Below are 16,469 nucleotides of genomic sequence, written 5' to 3' on the forward strand. Positions count from 1 at the left end.
ATATTCTGAAAATTAACTGCTGAAACTCACCTAGCTAACTAGAGAAAAAAAATGTGGACTAATTTTTTTCAGTTCTCCGAAGGAATTTCCTCAGTGCCACTACCCTTATTGTTCACCTTTTCAGCTCTATCTTTGGTCCTCTTTCTACTGAAGAAACGGTCTATACTTTTCAATAAACCATCACCACCTTCTCCACGTAAGCTTCCGATCATCGGAAACCTCCACCAACTGGGCACTTACCCTCATCGCTCTCTCCGAACCCTAGCTCAAACCCATGGCCCTATCATGCTCATACACTTAGGTAGCGTGCCGGTTCTTGTTATCTCATCGGCTACTATGGCTCGTGAGATTATGAAAACCCATGACCTTGTATTTGCAGACAGGCCTAGTTCGAAGATTAATAAGATGCTTCTCTACGATCATAAAGATGTAGCCGCCGCGCCTTACGGAGAATACTGGAGGCAAACGAAAAGCATATGCGTTTTGCATTTACTAAGTAACAGAAGGGTGCAATCTTACGCTCAAGTTAGAGAAGAAGAGACCGCTTTAATGATTGAAACTATAACCAACTCTTGCTCGAATTCCGTGGTTAATTTAAGCGAAGCGATTGTTGGGGTTACGAATAACGTAGTGAGTCGAGTTGCTTTGGGGAGAAAGTACAGTCCGGTCGAAGGAGGGAGGAATTTTAAGGAGCTTTTAGGGGAGTTTTTGAGTTTATTGGGAGGTTTTGATGTTGGAGATTTTGTTCCGTGGCTTGGTTGGGTTAATCATGTGACTGGGTTGTATGCTAAGGTAGAGAGAGTGGCTAAAGAAGTTGATGATTTCTTGGAAAAAGTAGTTGAAGAACATATAGCTGGCGGTGGTGTTAGAGATGACAATAGTAAGGATTTTGTGGATGTTCTGCTTTGGATTCAGAAGGAGAATTTGGCTGGTTTTTCTATTGACAGAACTTGCATCAAGGCTATTATTTTGGTAATCCATCTCTCTTCTATGATAAATTTATATTGAATCATAATCTTACTTTTGTTTCATCTTAAAAGTTGTGAAAAATTCTTAACACGAGTCTATAAATTGGATGTCTAATCATCACTGGAAGCTAAAACTTTTCTTTAAAATTAAAATTTGATTACTATGTGACATAGTAGGCAACGTTGCCAAGTCATGGAAGAATTATTTTTCGTACCAAAATAAATCTTTTACGACGGTAAAATTTTAATATCGATTAAGATGTAAGAGAAAATTTAAAGTGATAAAATTTGGTTGACACATAGAATCAATTTGACTTTTCTTTTTTAAAGTCAAGTAAATCTCCAATAGATAAAACGAAACAGTTACATTGTAAGATATTCGGAAAACAATTTGACTTGAAATCATCAAACCAATGCATGGGGTTAAAGATTCTCAGGGTCACTCAACTTTCGCCAGGTTGTAAAATGGTCACCCAATTTCAAAACGTTACAAAATGGTTACTATACAATTAAAAAACAACTTCCGACGGTTTCTAAATATATTCCGACCATTTTTTTCTTACGTGGCAGCCGGAGTTCGAGTCACTCTTACACCTTTTTGCCATGTCATACTATAATTTTGTAATCTGTCACGTCAATTTGACACATCATCTTCTCCTTCATTCAAAAATATAAACCCTACTACCTCATCTTCTCCATCTTGCAGCTGCCACCACCTCTACCTTCACCTCCAAGTGCCGCCACCACCTCCTGCCTTCAGACCAACACCACCTCCTGCCTTCAACCAACACCACCTCTACCTTCACCTCCAAGCGCCGCCACCATCTCTAACCTTCAGACCACCGCCACCTCCTGCCTTGAAACAAACGACGAAGAAAGGCTCTTTGTCTAGAGACGAATCCAGACGAAGAGAGAAATCTTTTAGTCTGATTTAAAACAGACGAAGAGGATTCAAACCCACATAAAGAGAGATCTCTCTTCATCTGGGTTTGAACCAGACGAAGAGTCTCTCTTCTTCTGGTTCAAACCAGACGAAGAGAGTTTGTCTTGGACGGAGAGCGACTGCTAGGACGGCGCCGGGAAGGGTGCGCTGATGATGGGTAGGTGGTAGGAGATGAGGTTAATTTATTTTCCATTTTCGGAGTTTAATTCAAAAATAATGGAGGAAGGAGATGATGACATGGCAAAAGAATAAAGGTGATTAGGACTCCACTGCCACATAGGAAAAAATCTGGCTGTAATTAATTTAGGAACCGTCGGAAGTCGTTTTTTTATTATACAGTTACCATTTTGTAACGTTTTAAAATTGGGTGACCATTTTGCAACTTGGTGAAAGTTGAGTGACCGTCAGAATCTTTAACCCCAATGCATGTTACTTGTAATTTGAAGTTTAATATCTAGATAGAAACAAATTAAATCTTCTGACCAAAATTAAGGAAGTTTAATGGCTCCGGAAATATGATACCCTAAAACACTGGTTAGAGTACCGGAATGGGAGGTTGAACCGGGAACCGGCCAACTATCCGGTCCTATAAGCATAAAAATAAAAATCCAGTTCAACCTGAGTAGACCTGATTAAACCGGAAGAATTGGAACAAATAAGCGGTTGAACTAGCTAAAAAATTACCGATAAACGGATATGTCGGTAAATACCTAAAATATGTCGCTAATTAATTCTGTAATTTATAATTTTTATTAAACCGGTTCAACCGGTGGCTATGCCGGTTCCGCCACCGGTTTGGTTTTTAAAACACTTCCCTAAAATTCGATTTAAGTTGGCTGCTAATTGTCATCTAGTCTCTATTTCACTAGAACAATAAATCTCTGAACAGCAAAATGAAAGGCTTGATTTTTAAAAATATCACGTGCACATGTAAATTGAAGGTTTTAGTTTCACAAATTTGTTTGTTTCAGGATGTATTTGCAGCAGGTACAGAGACTACATACACAGTTGTAGAATGGGCAATGACAGAGCTCTTAAAACATCCAGAAATCATGTTCAAACTCCAAACCGAATTAAGACAAAATGCCACAAACAAATCATTCATAACAGAAAAAGATTCAAGTGAAATGAAATATCTAAAAGCAGTGATCAAAGAAACTCTCCGATTGCATCCTCCGATACCGTTACTAGTGCCTCGAATATCAATGAAAGCTGTCAAATTACAGGGTTTTGATATATCAGCAAGAACTCAAGTGATCATCAATGCTTTTGCAATAGGTAGAGACCCTGAATTTTGGGACAGGTCTGAAGAGTTCTGGCCTGACAGATTCTTGAATAGTTCCATTGATTTCAAAGGACAAGATTTTGAGCTGATACCATTTGGTTCAGGTCGGAGAATTTGCCCTGGTGTTGAGTTTGCAATGAAGACAGATGAGCTTGTGTTAGCAAATCTGTTGTACAAATTTGACTGGACTTTGCATGGTGTTGAAGATTTCGAAGTTATTGAATGCACTGGGCTTACCATACATAGAAAATTCCCACTTCTTGCTGTTGCAACTCCATACAATTGCTCGAACTGTGAAAAAATGTGTGAACCGCTTTTCATGTTGCATCTTTTCTTGACAATATAATAATTTTCCCTCCCATTTTAAAGTCTTTCATATTACACAAAAATTAAAAAATTATTTACTACCATATATATTCCTATTTATTATTACTTTAATATTTATTTTAACATGACTTAAAATATCATTATTTATGAGCTAATAATCCGCCACGGCCCTGACTTTTCGGGTACCTTACAACAAACCCCATAATGTTAAAAAACGATCAGTAAGCCCCCTGGTATTTGTGTGAGCGCTGGCTAAACTAGGGGTAATCACGGATCCTAGATTTCTCCAAAACCGAACCGAAAATATTCAAGACCGACCGTTAACCATTGACTTTCTCTGAACCGAACCGAACCGAAAATTGTATTGGTACGGTTCTGGATATTAGGTAAATAACCGTACCGAGAACCGAACCGAATCGTACCGAACTGAAGAACCGAACTTATAACTGAAGAACCGAAATTTAATATATATATATATATATATATATATATATATATATTCTATTTTATTTTTAATTTAATTATTACATTCATATTACATTTGAATTACTAATATTAAAATTATTTTGTAACCTTAAAGAATATAAAAACTCAAATTAATTTAATAATAATTAAATAAAACACAATCATATAATTATAATAAATTTAATTAATATAATAGTTATATACTAAACTAATTATTTTAGAATTCTAATTAAACTAAACTATATAACATAAATTAAAATAAACTAATATTTTAATTAATTATCTATTAAATACTTAGAAATTAAATTAATCTACTTCTAATCTATATCTATATATTTATATAATTGAAAGGACTAAAAGAGTATTCCCACGAGTTTTTAATTTAGATAAAATATTTATTTATTTTTTAAAGTTATTTTTAATAGATAATTCTGATTAATATTCTAATTTGAATAAAATACTTATACTAAAAGAGCAATTTTATGACTGCCAAATTGAATTATCCAATGATTATAAGCTAAGTTATCTAAAAATACATATTACTATGAATTAATGAAGGCTAAATGTACATATTGGACCCTCACGTTTGGTTCGGTTTCGAATTTCGTCCCTAATGAACTTTTTTTTGATGGAGGTACTTAACGTTATAAAAAAAATTCAAACCGGACCCTCCGAACCTAAAATGACACATATCCACTAATAATTGGCAGATGTGAACCATCAAACCTAATATGTCAGCGCTAAGTACGCCAGTCACTAACGAACACGTGGCATTTTAGGTCCGGAGGATCCGATTTGAATTTTTTTATAATATTAAGTACCTCCATCGAAAAAAAAGTTCATTAGGGTCCAACTTTAAAACCGAACCAAACGTGAGGGTCCAATCTGTACATTTGGCCATTAATAAATGTACTAATGACAAAAATAAAAATCGTATTAATAGATCAATTAATTATTACAATTAATTTAAACCAGAATCAATAAAAATCATGTCTAATATAGTATTTTTATTTTAAGATAAAATAAATGTAACATACTTCTATAATGGAAAATTTAAAAATTAATATTAACCTAATTCCGCGTAATGGCGCGGGCACACGACTAGTGCTATTAAAATATTTCAGTTATATTATAAAGTTATGGACAAACCCTACTGCTTATACTATTGTGTATAAAACTTACGGTTAATGATTTAATTTCATCATTTTATTTTCTTGCAACGATTAATAAATTTTTAATTTTATTGAATTTATATCTATATTATTTGTGAAAATACGAAGGAAGAGATATACTTTTACGTTAATACATTTAAGATAATTTTAATTATTAATACAATTAATTAATAACATTAATAATCTTAATCCATGTTTAGATCATAAAAATTGGTGTTGAAATTGCATAAAAGAATAAAAAAAATTATAGATAAATTAATATATGTGGTTCTAACGATATCTGTACGGAACCGTACTGAACCGTTAGAACTGAATCTCTGTACCGAACCGTACCAAAAAATAAAATTGCCGGACTGAACCGAACCGATTTTTGGTACGGATCCGGATATCACATTTTTAATATCCCAGTTTTTGGTTTGGTTTCGGAGATTTTCCGATCCCCGGATTCCCCCGAACCGTGCTCACCCCTACGCTAAACCCCCTGAGTGTAAAAATCAGCAATTTTTCAAAAAAAGCGTTGATGTGGCGGCAGGTTTTTTGTTCAGACCCAACAATAACTTGTCCCATGTCAGGTGTCAACTGACACCTCATCACAAATTCAAAAATATCCAGAATACTTCAAAAATAAATTAAAAAAAATAGAAAAAATTTACCCAATCATTTGAATCAAACTCAACCGAACCACTCCACCTCTAACCACCGCCGACATCGTTTTTCGGCCACCACCACCCGCACGCCTCCGCCTCCACGGATGGAATTTTTTTTGGTCGCCTCTCTCCTCCACCAAAGAACAGACCCAATGAGTTTGTTCTTGGATGAAGAACAGACCTGGTGGGGCTGTTTTTTTGGTGAATTCAGATCGATGATCTGTTCTTCATCAAAGAATAGACCCATGGTTTGTTCTTTGGTGAAGAAATTGGCAGGCCTGAAAAAAATCTGGCCATGGAGGCGGCGGTGGCGGGAGGGTGGTGGTGGTCGGAAAATGGTGGGTGGTGGTTAGAGTGAAGTGGTTTGATTGAATTTAATTGGTTTGATTTAAATGGTTGAGTTGAGTTTTTATTTTTAGTTTTTAATTGATTTTTGGGGTATTCTGGGTATGTGATGAGATGTCAGCTGACACATGACATGGGGTCAAATTTTTATTGGTTCTGACACAAAAAATTCGCCGCCACGTCAGTATTTTTTTTTTTTGAAAAATCGTCGATTTTTACATTCAATGGGTTTGGCGAGCGTCGCCACAACAATCAGAGGGTTTACTGATCGTTTTAAACATTAGGAAGGTTGTTGTAATGCAATCCAAAAGTCAGGGGCCGTAGCAGATTATTAGCCTTGTTTATGAAAATATTAAAAACTTATTTTTCTCATACAATATAATTATTCTATATACATCTAAATATTAATCAACTATAATTATACACTACTAGAATTCCTGCGATTAGCGACCGAAATTAGCGACGGATTGTACATCCGTCGCTAATTTCGATAATACCGACGGACTTGGCGACAGACATACTGTCCGTCGCCAAGTTCTCAAAATAAATTGGCGGGAGCTTCCCCGCCAATTTTTTCCCCCGGTTTTAGCGACAGATTATAGTAATCCGTCGCTAATCTCTAGAGGAAAATGAAACGCAGAGTTTCATTGGTACGTTAGCGACGGATTGTGAAAATCCGTCGCTAACGTACCAATGAAACTCTGCGTTTCATTTAATGCCTAACATTAGCGACGGATATTAAATCCGTCGCTAATGTTAGGCATTAAACGGGCAGAAGCCCTTTCCTTTCCCCAGTTTTTTCTTTTCCTTTCCTTTCCCCATTAAACTGCCGCCGTTCACCTTCCCCATTTCATCAGTCCTCTGCCGCCGTTCACCTCCACCGTCGTCTGAGCCCGCCGTTCACCGCTGCCAGCAGAACCACCGCCGTTCACCGCTGCCTTTCAGCCACAGCATCAGTCCGCCGTTCACCACTGCCGTTCATCAGTCCGCCGTTCACCGCTGCCGCCGTTCACCACCGTTTTCCGCCGTCTTCCACCATCCGCTGCATTAGAGGTAAGGATTTATTTATTTATTTATTTGTTTATTATATTTTCAGATTTAATATTAGGTTTAAATTAGGATGTAATTAGATTTAAAATTAGGTTTTTAGATTTTAATTAGGTTTACTGATTTAATAAATTTAGGTTAAAATTAAGTTAAAAGTTAATTAGGCTTTAATAAATTAGGTTAATTGTTAATTAGGGTTTATTAAAATTAGATTAAGTTTTAATTAGATTAATTTTTAATTAAGTTAAATTGAAATTGTTTGCATTAAATTTTGAAATATTTGATATGTTATTATTTTAAATAATAATTAATTATGTTAACTGTTAATTAAATTAGTCAATTTTAGATAATTAAATTATACAATTCAATTTAAGGTTTAGTTAACAATATTTAATTATTTTTTAGTTTGTGGTGTAGTTATTAATTAGGATATGTAATTAGTAATATTTTATTAATTGATGAAATTCAAGTTAAATATTAGATTATATATGATTAGGTTAATTAAATTGTTAATTTGTAGTTTAAATAAATTATAATTTAATTAGATTAAATGTTTTATTAGAGTTAATTGAATTGTTTAATTTGATTACGTAATTTATTCTTAATTTGAAAAATTTTAGATGCAATGGTTTTTTGGTTATGTTGGAATATGTAATGTTTGCTTACAGGACTTCCCTGAAAAATGGGTGATGCTCAATTTACGGGGAAGTTCTGCCGAATTTTCAATAAGTATATGTAACTAATAGTATAACTTTAATTATTTAATTAATAGTGTTCTACAAAACTAATATAAAACTATCGTATTAGGTTTGTATGTGTCTCGCTGACGGTTTCTGATAGCCGCTTATAATAGCCATTGTTGTCTGTTTACATCGCGGCTACCGTATTCATATCTCTTCTCTCTTGCGGTTCTGCTCTTCAACAAGTAAGTGTTACTGCATTTTTGTATTCAATTTATAGTATTTAGAGTAAATTGAATAACAATTAAATTTATTTAACAAAGATTTTATTCACACCGAATAAAATCTTACCTAGCCGTAGAAACCCGTCCCGTGTGTTCAAGAGATTGAACGACGCGGGATTGTACGTGTGTACAGTTCGTAAAACTGCCGTCGTCTGCGTAATTTGATCACGAAAAAACATATATGTATGGATATGGTATAAAAATATTCGGTAGTTTTCTGGCGTATGTTCTCCGGGTGGCTATTTAATATAGGCTGTGTAACGCTTATTCCTTACGGAATATATAATTAGCGTTACACACCCTATATTATGTAATGCACCTGGGGAACGACGCCGGAAGGCTGCCGAATATTTTTTCCGTATTCATGCATATATCGTGATCGAATTATGGGGCGCCAGTTTTGCGAATGGGATAGGACCCTACCCTTTTAGCAGTCAATTACATTGACTTTGCTACATTGAGCTTATGAACCAGTACCTAATTGTACGTCCTCCAGAAATGAACCCAGACCGCAGTTGGATGTATACGAGACATGACAGAGGCTTCCTGCCGCTTGATTTTTTCCCTAATCTTGAAGAGTTCGTGAATTTTGCTGTACAACATCCCGAGTGTATGAGTGGGGAAGAGATAAAATGCCCATGTTCTAGGACAAAATGTAGAAATACAAATTTTCGAGATGTCGAAGTTGTGAAACTACATGTCTTGCAGTCTGGGTTTGTTCCAGATTACTATGTCTGGATTCACCACGGTGAGGTGAATGTCCCTCCTGTAGTTCAGCAGCCGGCTAATGAATACGATTACTATAATGCGGGAGGGGGAGATTTAAACTATGGCCAGAGAATGGTTATTGATGCTGCTGGTCCCGAAGTTTTTGAGGAAGAGACCCCGAATGACGAAGCTCGGAAGTTTTTTGATATGATGAGTGCGGCAGAAGAAGAAATATGGCCCGGAAATAGCAAACACTCACCCCTGTCCGCATCTGTTGAAATTTTGGATATTAAGTGTCGACATCAGGGGTCGATATCTTTGATTGATGACACCTGCCGTTTAATACAAGAACTGCTTCCAGAGAACAACAAAATGCCGAAAAATTTTGCTAATATCAAGAAGCTGGTGAAAGGTCTCGGGTTGCCGGTCGAGGTTATTGATTGCTGTTTCCACAACTGTATGATTTACTGGGGGGCAGACGAGGATTTAACCCACTGTAAAGTTTGCACATTTCCTCGGTGGAAACCTGTAACGAAAAGCAATTCGGCCAAAAGAAGGGCTAACGTTCCGTACAAAAAAATGTTTTATTTCCCTTTAACTCCGAGGCTGCAAAGATTGTACGCTTCCAAAGCCACAGCTAAACATATGACATGGCACGCTGAACATGAAATGGAAGACGAGAAGATGTGTCATCCTTCTGACTCTCCGGCTTGGAAACGGTTCAGTGAGTTGCATACAGATTTTGCTGACGAAACAAGAAATATCAGGCTAGGCTTATGTACTGACGGGTTTCAACCATTTGGTAGTTTTGGGAAAAATTATTCTTCCTGGCCAGTTATTGTGACGCCGTATAATCTGCCTCCTGGCATGTGCATGAAGGATGAGTTTATGTTTCTAACAATACTTGTCCCGGGACCCGGTAATCCAAAAAACCATATGGATATTTTCCTGCAGCCATTAATAGCGGAGTTGAATCAGTTGTGGGAATCTGGAATCCGGACATATGACATTCAAAAACGGCAGAATTTTCAAATGAGGGCGGCGCTTATGTGGACAATTAATGACTTTCCCGCGTATTCAATGTTGTCCGGTTGGAGCACATCAGGAAGATTGGCATGTCCGCATTGTATGGAAAATACTGAGGCTTTCACGTTGCCCGAGAGTGGAAAACAATCGTGGTTTGATTGCCACAGAAAGTTTTTACCTACAGGTCACCATTTCCGTCGGAATGTTACCGAATTCCGAAAAGGCAAACAAGTTAGACATCAATTTGGAGGTGTGAGGACTGGAGATGAAGTGTTAGCAGAGGTGGACGGTTTGGGGTTTAAGAGGGCCTATGAGAATGATGCTAAGGCTACGAATGATGAACTATCTAAAGGCCGTGGCTGGAACCGAAAAAGTATATTTTGGGATTTACCGTATTGGAGGACAAATGTGATCCGCCATAATCTCGATGTCATGCATATTGAGAAAAATGTATTTGACAACGTTTTCAATACCGTGCTCAATGTACCTGGTAAGACGAAAGATACGGCAAAATCTCGGGCAGAGTTGAATAAAATTTGTGATCGTCCTGGCCTGGCACAAGATGAGGAAACTGGTAGATATCCAAAGGCTTTGTATGCTTTGGACAGAGATTTAAAAAAGATTTTGTTAGAATGGATTCAAAAGTTAAAGTTTCCAGATGGTTACGTGTCCAACTTGTCTAGGTGCGTTGATTTAAACAGTTTAAAGATGATGGGCATGAAAAGTCATGATTGTCATGTCTTCATGCAACGACTTTTGCCAATTGCTCTTCGGGAGCTTCTTCCGGCAGAAGTGTGGGAGCCTTTAACAGAGTTGAGTATATTCTTCAGAGAGTTAACCGCCACATCGCTGAAAAAGGCAGATCTTCAGAGATTAGAGCTTGATATCCCGAAGATACTGTGCAAGTTGGAACGTATATTTCCGCCGAGTTTTTTTGATTCGATGGAACATCTCCCCGTACACCTTCCATACGAAGCTATGATGGCAGGACCTGTTCAGTATCGTTGGATGTATCCGTTTGAAAGGTGATATATTTAAAGTTCTATTTCGTCAACCGATAATTAGGTAAATTAACTAATTATATGATTATGCAGATACCTGAGAAAACTCAAAAATAAGGTTTCGAATAAAGGCAGAGTGGAAGGAAGCATTAGCAGCGGATATCTACTGGAGGAAACAGCAAAATTTGCATCTTTTTATTTCAAGGATGGTGATCCGATGGTACCATGTCGGATGCAAAGAAATGAAGTTTGCGAAATGGACGTTGATGATGATTTCGACAGATTAAATATTTTCAAACCAAAAGGGCGACCTGTAGGTGCTTGTCGGAACAGATATCTGGATGATGCTGAATATGTTGCTGCCCGAAGCTACATCCTTTTGAATTGCCCTGAAATCGAACCTTACAGAGAGTAAGTCTTAATATACAAATTTAAGTTCAGTATTGAAGAATTTGATACAAATTGTATTAATTCGCTCGTATTCTTGTGAAAAGAGTTTTTGAAGGTGAGTTGTATGAATTCAACCCCGAAATTACACAGACCGAAGTTGTAGTCAAATTGGAGAGGGAATTCGCCTTTTGGTTCGAGCAATATGTAAGTATTAATGTTGTTTTACCGTCGTAGTTGTATATTATATTATCGTGTTGATCCGTATAATAATTGTGCTACAGGTGAAAGACCCAACTGTCAGTACCAATCCCTATATTCTAAGTCTTGCAAAGGGACCGCTTAGATCGGTCAAAACATTCAAGGGGTACTGTGTGAACGGGTTTAAATTCAATACTGAAGAATATGGGGAGGATCGGGTCACAATGAATAGCGGAGTCTGTGTAAAAGGATCACTCTGCGGCCCAGCTGAAAGCGACTTTTATGGAGTGTTGACTGACATTATTGAGTTAGAGTATCCAGCTCTACCAATAAAGAGGACGGTTTTATTTAAATGTAATTGGTTTGATCCTACAAAAACGGTTGGTATGTTAGTCCATCCTCGGTATAACATAGTGGATGTTAATCACAGAAGGAGATACAACAAATATGAACCTTTCATTTTAGCTGAACAGTCCGACCAAGTACATTACTTACCTTATCCTAGCAAAAAGCGGGACAAGAAAGATTGGTGGGCAGTATGCAAGATAAAAGCTCGCTCTGAGCTAGACATGCCTGAAACAACTGTTCCAGCTTTCCAAGATGATAGTGCAGAACATCCGCTCGATGTCATAACGAATGACGACCCGACGAATTTAGTTGATCCGAATGGCGAGGCGGACGAGGCTGCACTACACAACCCTCCAATAGTAGATACGGAAGATGATTATCCACCATCCTCATCAGACGATGATGACATTGGAGCGGAAGATGATATAGAAATTGCATGATTTGTTTTAATGTTATTTCTGTAGAATTTTGACTTTTATTTACGTTTGTTGATGTAGTAACTTTATTTTGTTAAAAAATTATGTGTTATGGTTTTTATAATAGATGTGATTATTTTTTTCTTGTCGAATATTGTTTTGTAATTTGTTTTGCAGATATGAGAGGTTCAGGTTCTTCTTCTGCCGGCCGAGGCCGGGGTAGGGACACTGGTCAGGGACGTGGACGTGGACGTGGACGTGGCGACCCAGAGCAGGATCCACTTGAGAGCTCGGATCCAGGGGCTGAGCAGCAGGTGCTGGCGGGTAGACCCGCACCGCGGAGAGCGGCGAGACAGCCGCAGGACCAGCCGCCAGCTACGGACGAGACTGGGAGGATTAGAGTTACACCTGATGCTGGAAGGTATGATTGACAACTTTTTTTTAACAAATATTATTTCAAAAATGTGAAAACTGACGTTTTTGTAACATACAGAGAAAGGTTACTAGATAGCAGGAACGACAGCGGGAGCGCATCGAGGGCGATCTTGCCCATTTTCCGATCTAGCTGGTTCCCTGAGGGTTCCTCGTGGAAGAAGCTGACAGCAGAGCATAAGGACTTCTACTTCGAGGAGTTCAAGGTTGTTAAATTAAAATTTTAAATATATGTTTTACTGTCTTTTTGATTTCTAATTGTTTTTATTAATTAATGGTTTGCAGAAGGGTTTTTGCTGGGACTCCACCCACCCTGAGGACCTGATTAGAGGGGTCTTCTACCGATATGCGGCTAATCGGTACAAAGATACTCTCCACAACATGAAGCCAGATAAAAAAGAGGGCAGTGTCAGTGCTGATACTTGGGCGTCGTGGAAGCGAGACTGGGATACTGCTGAGGCTAAGAAGAAGTCTGAGGTAGCACGAGCTAATCGGCTGAGTGAGCCGTCCGGAGCTGGCACCGGACCGGTTCGACATACCGCAGGATCGAGATCGGCTACGAGGCATAAGACAGTTATGGTAAGGTTTTAATATTACTAATCGTTATATATTCTAATTATCTACTAATTAACTTTTTCATTTCATATGATAGACTGAGGAGCTCGGTCGAGAGCCAACTTTAGCTGAGTTGCATGTACGGTTGCACCTGACCAAGGCTGATCGGACTGTCTTCGTTGACAAGAGATCAAAGGATAAAAACGTAAGTTTATTTTAACCTTAAGTGACTGCTTACTATGATATAAATATAACTTTATATAGTGAGTTGTTTATAGGATGTTTACGTGTTTGTTGTGGGTGTTGTGATTGCTATTTCGTATTGTTGAACAGAGTTGTCTGTAGTTGTTGCAGGATGTCCCTGAAAAATGGGTGATGATCTAATTTTAGAGAAAATGCTGCCGAATTTTAGTTAGAAATGTAGGTTTAAAGTAATATTTGTGAAGTATTTTTATAAAGTTTTACTAAACTATAAATTTGTATTTTTATTCTCAGGACCGTTTCCAGGCAGAGCTTGCTGCAGCGACCCAGTCTCAGGCGGCTGGAGAAGGGAGTTCGTCGACTCCAGAGCCGATCGACGAGAACGAGCTGTTTTTGTCTCTCGAGGCAATCAAGAAGCAGCGAGTCTACGGTATTGGTTCGGCTTCAGCATCCTACATCGGCCAGAGCAGCCGATTGCGCCGCGGCGGATCATCCCAGTCACAGCAGCAGGCGGTCGTTAGTGAGGAGATCGAGCAGCGCATTGCTAGAGAGGTTGAGGAGCGACTCGAGCAGCGGATGCGTACTGTGGAGGCGGGTTTTGAAGAGCGGGTCGAGCAGCGGATCCGTACTGTGGAGGCGGGTTTCGACGAGCGGATCCGTACTGAGCTTGCGCGACTGATGACTACACTCCCACCGGAGTTACGACCGCAGTTTCCCCCACCTCCACCTCCACCGGCTGACGACACTACTAGTTTGGAGTAGTATAGTATTTGGACTTGGATTTTTATACTACAGTTTGCATATTTTGACTTATTTAGTATTTATCGAATTGTATACTTTTTTACCGTTTATTTATATATAACGGTTTCGGTTTATGTTTATTTGTTGTTGTCTATCGTGTATGTCTGTGATTAGTTAACGGGTCTATTAAAAAACAGGGAAATTCAAAAAATGCCGAAAAACGGGAATTTTCTGCCGAAAAAATAAAAAATTAGCGACCACATATGAGCTTTTAGCGACGGATTTTCCGTCGCTATATTCCTCAAAAAAAATAAAATTGGACTAATTAGCGACGGAAAGTCCGTCGCTAATTAGTCCAATTTAGCGACTACAATTAGCGACGGATTATTCCGTCGCTACTTTAGCGACGGAATAATCCGTCGATAATGTGTCGGTATTTGGTCGGCTAGCCCGACCAAAATACCGACTGAACAAGGTCATATTACCGACGGAAATTCCGTCGGTAATTTAGCGACAGTTCTCTTTTTTGGGTCGCTAAATGATTAGCGACCCAAAATTTACCGACGGATTTTTTCCGTCGGTAATCCGTCGCTAACCTTATGTAGCGACGGATTTTAGCCAATCAGCGACGGAAATTTCCGTCGCTGATTGGCAAATTTCTTGTAGTGATATTTCACACATTTAATAATTAATTTTATTTAAATATGCCATTATATTTTTTATTTATAAACTTTGACTATATAATTTAATTTAATAACTATCATTTATTAAAATGAAAAATTATTTTTTTCTCTCATACAGTGTAATTATTTTATATACTCTCAAATATTGGTCATTTATAATTACATTCGATATAATGAAATTGTAAACATAATTTTATTTACATATTTTATCATATTTGTTAGAATTAATTATATATAAAATTATAATATTTAGACCAGATTTCAAAATAATATGACCTTTAAAACGTGTCAATCATAGTCACCACGTTTTATTTCTTTTCAATTTTATCGTGGGTTCATTTTTCGATGAAATTTTGCCGACTTGGACATCCGATGGGTCTGCCACATGTCATGACACGTCAGCAAAAATGCCACTAAAAATTATCTATGTTATTTAAAAAAAATTAAAGATGGTGTCTGTAATTGACACGTTTTAAAGGAAAAATGAAAGATGGTGTCTGTAATTGACACGTTTTAAAGGTCAAGTTATTTTTAAAATTTGATGCAACAATTATGATTTTATATGTAATTAACCATATTTTTTATTTATAATTTTATATATTTTTAATTTGAATAAAAAAGTTATATTTATTTTAGGGTGATTTAGCCTTATATATTAGCCATTAAATTAGTCACTGTGAGTGTGATGTGATATGGAAGATGAAACAATCTACGAAATTGTTTATAACCACACTCATAATTTCTTTAATAACTTAGTTGCTTTTTTATTGCCGTCCAATATTTATAAATGTACAATTTAATTTGAGATAAATACCTTATAAACTATTGACCTCAAAATCAACTTAAAATGTCCTAATTAACAAGTGTCAGTTAATATGTATTTCTGGAGGCGTAAAAATCAAAACCAGACCAATGGAACATAAGTATTTTCTTGTTGAATCTAATTTATCAAGAAAAATAACAAATTTATGTTAATAGTGTGACATGTGATATAGTTGAATGAAAATAACTAATTATTGAACACTACATCAATTAATAGTTTCCTAAATTTTAAATAAAAAAAATAAAATTGATTAATTCTAAATACATATATTTATATATTTTAGATTCATCAGATCTTTGACCATTTTGTTGTGTATTAAAAGTTTGTAATGTATTTAAAATAATTAATCAATACAATAATATTTGGTTAATATTCTTAAAAACTATTTATTTTTATTTTTTTCCAGTTACACCCTGACGTTACAAAACGGTCAATTTTATTCTATTTGGTATTTTTGACTTTCAATAGCACCCTTAGTTTGGAATAATTAGACGATTTTATTATTATAAGGATGAAAAAATTTAAAGAAACTAAAATTAAGGGTCATATCTGATACGCGTTTTGTTTATAGATTTTTCCAAATAAGAATAGAGTATAAACGCATATTTTTAAGGATATTATGCTTGAAAAGGTGTTTGTTTTGCAAGTATATGCGTTTGGAGTGAAGCGGATATCGCGGAACAGAATCGTCAAAGTTTAGAAGATTTTTAAAGAATTCAGCAGATAACCGTCGATTTTCCCCTTATTTTTGAGTTCCATGGAACTCAACAATGTTGGAGAACTC

At 36.7% G+C, this 16,469-nt stretch overlaps 3 protein-coding genes across 3 annotated transcripts; all 3 read left to right on the top strand.

Annotated features, from left to right (window-relative positions):
- Positions 1 to 12: 12 nt before the first annotated feature.
- LOC126673242 (cytochrome P450 736A117-like) lies at positions 13 to 3,606 on the top strand. The gene is made up of 2 exons (XM_050367318.2): positions 13 to 972; positions 2,883 to 3,606. The coding sequence occupies exons 1-2, from the start codon at positions 52 to 54 to the stop codon at positions 3,540 to 3,542; spliced, it is 1,581 nt and encodes a 526-aa protein (XP_050223275.1). The 5' UTR covers positions 13 to 51; the 3' UTR covers positions 3,543 to 3,606.
- A 5,055-nt stretch (positions 3,607 to 8,661) lies between these two features.
- LOC130015295 (uncharacterized) lies at positions 8,662 to 12,274 on the top strand. Its single transcript, XM_056105092.1, has 5 exons — positions 8,662 to 9,328; positions 9,707 to 10,922; positions 10,992 to 11,309; positions 11,393 to 11,492; positions 11,570 to 12,274. Exons 1-5 carry the CDS (start codon positions 8,662 to 8,664, stop codon positions 12,272 to 12,274), a joined length of 3,006 nt encoding a protein of 1,001 aa, XP_055961067.1.
- Positions 12,275 to 12,429: 155 nt separating this feature from the next.
- LOC126672916 (uncharacterized) lies at positions 12,430 to 14,319 on the top strand. The gene is made up of 5 exons (XM_050366866.1): positions 12,430 to 12,671; positions 12,744 to 12,888; positions 12,968 to 13,261; positions 13,335 to 13,442; positions 13,733 to 14,319. The coding sequence occupies exons 1-5, from the start codon at positions 12,430 to 12,432 to the stop codon at positions 14,198 to 14,200; spliced, it is 1,257 nt and encodes a 418-aa protein (XP_050222823.1). The 3' UTR covers positions 14,201 to 14,319.
- The last annotated feature ends 2,150 nt before the right edge of the window (positions 14,320 to 16,469 follow it).

This window comes from Mercurialis annua, linkage group LG3 (genome assembly GCF_937616625.2).
Source record: "Mercurialis annua linkage group LG3, ddMerAnnu1.2, whole genome shotgun sequence".
In the NCBI taxonomy this organism is placed as follows: Eukaryota; Viridiplantae; Streptophyta; class Magnoliopsida; order Malpighiales; family Euphorbiaceae; genus Mercurialis; species Mercurialis annua.

Coding starts and splice junctions, on each gene's coding strand:
- LOC126672916 (XM_050366866.1), top strand. CDS start 12,430: ATGAGAGGTTCAGGTTCTTCTTCTGCCGGCCGAGGCCGGGGTAGGGAC. Junction 12,672..12,743: donor GTTACACCTGATGCTGGAAG/GTATGATTGACA, acceptor TGTAACATACAG/AGAAAGGTTACTAGATAGCA. Junction 13,443..13,732: donor AGAGATCAAAGGATAAAAAC/GTAAGTTTATTT, acceptor TTTTATTCTCAG/GACCGTTTCCAGGCAGAGCT.
- LOC126673242 (XM_050367318.2), top strand. CDS start 52: ATGTGGACTAATTTTTTTCAGTTCTCCGAAGGAATTTCCTCAGTGCCA. Junction 973..2,882: donor GCATCAAGGCTATTATTTTG/GTAATCCATCTC, acceptor TGTTTGTTTCAG/GATGTATTTGCAGCAGGTAC.
- LOC130015295 (XM_056105092.1), top strand. CDS start 8,662: ATGAACCCAGACCGCAGTTGGATGTATACGAGACATGACAGAGGCTTC. Junction 10,923..10,991: donor TGGATGTATCCGTTTGAAAG/GTGATATATTTA, acceptor ATGATTATGCAG/ATACCTGAGAAAACTCAAAA. Junction 11,493..11,569: donor CCTTTTGGTTCGAGCAATAT/GTAAGTATTAAT, acceptor ATTGTGCTACAG/GTGAAAGACCCAACTGTCAG.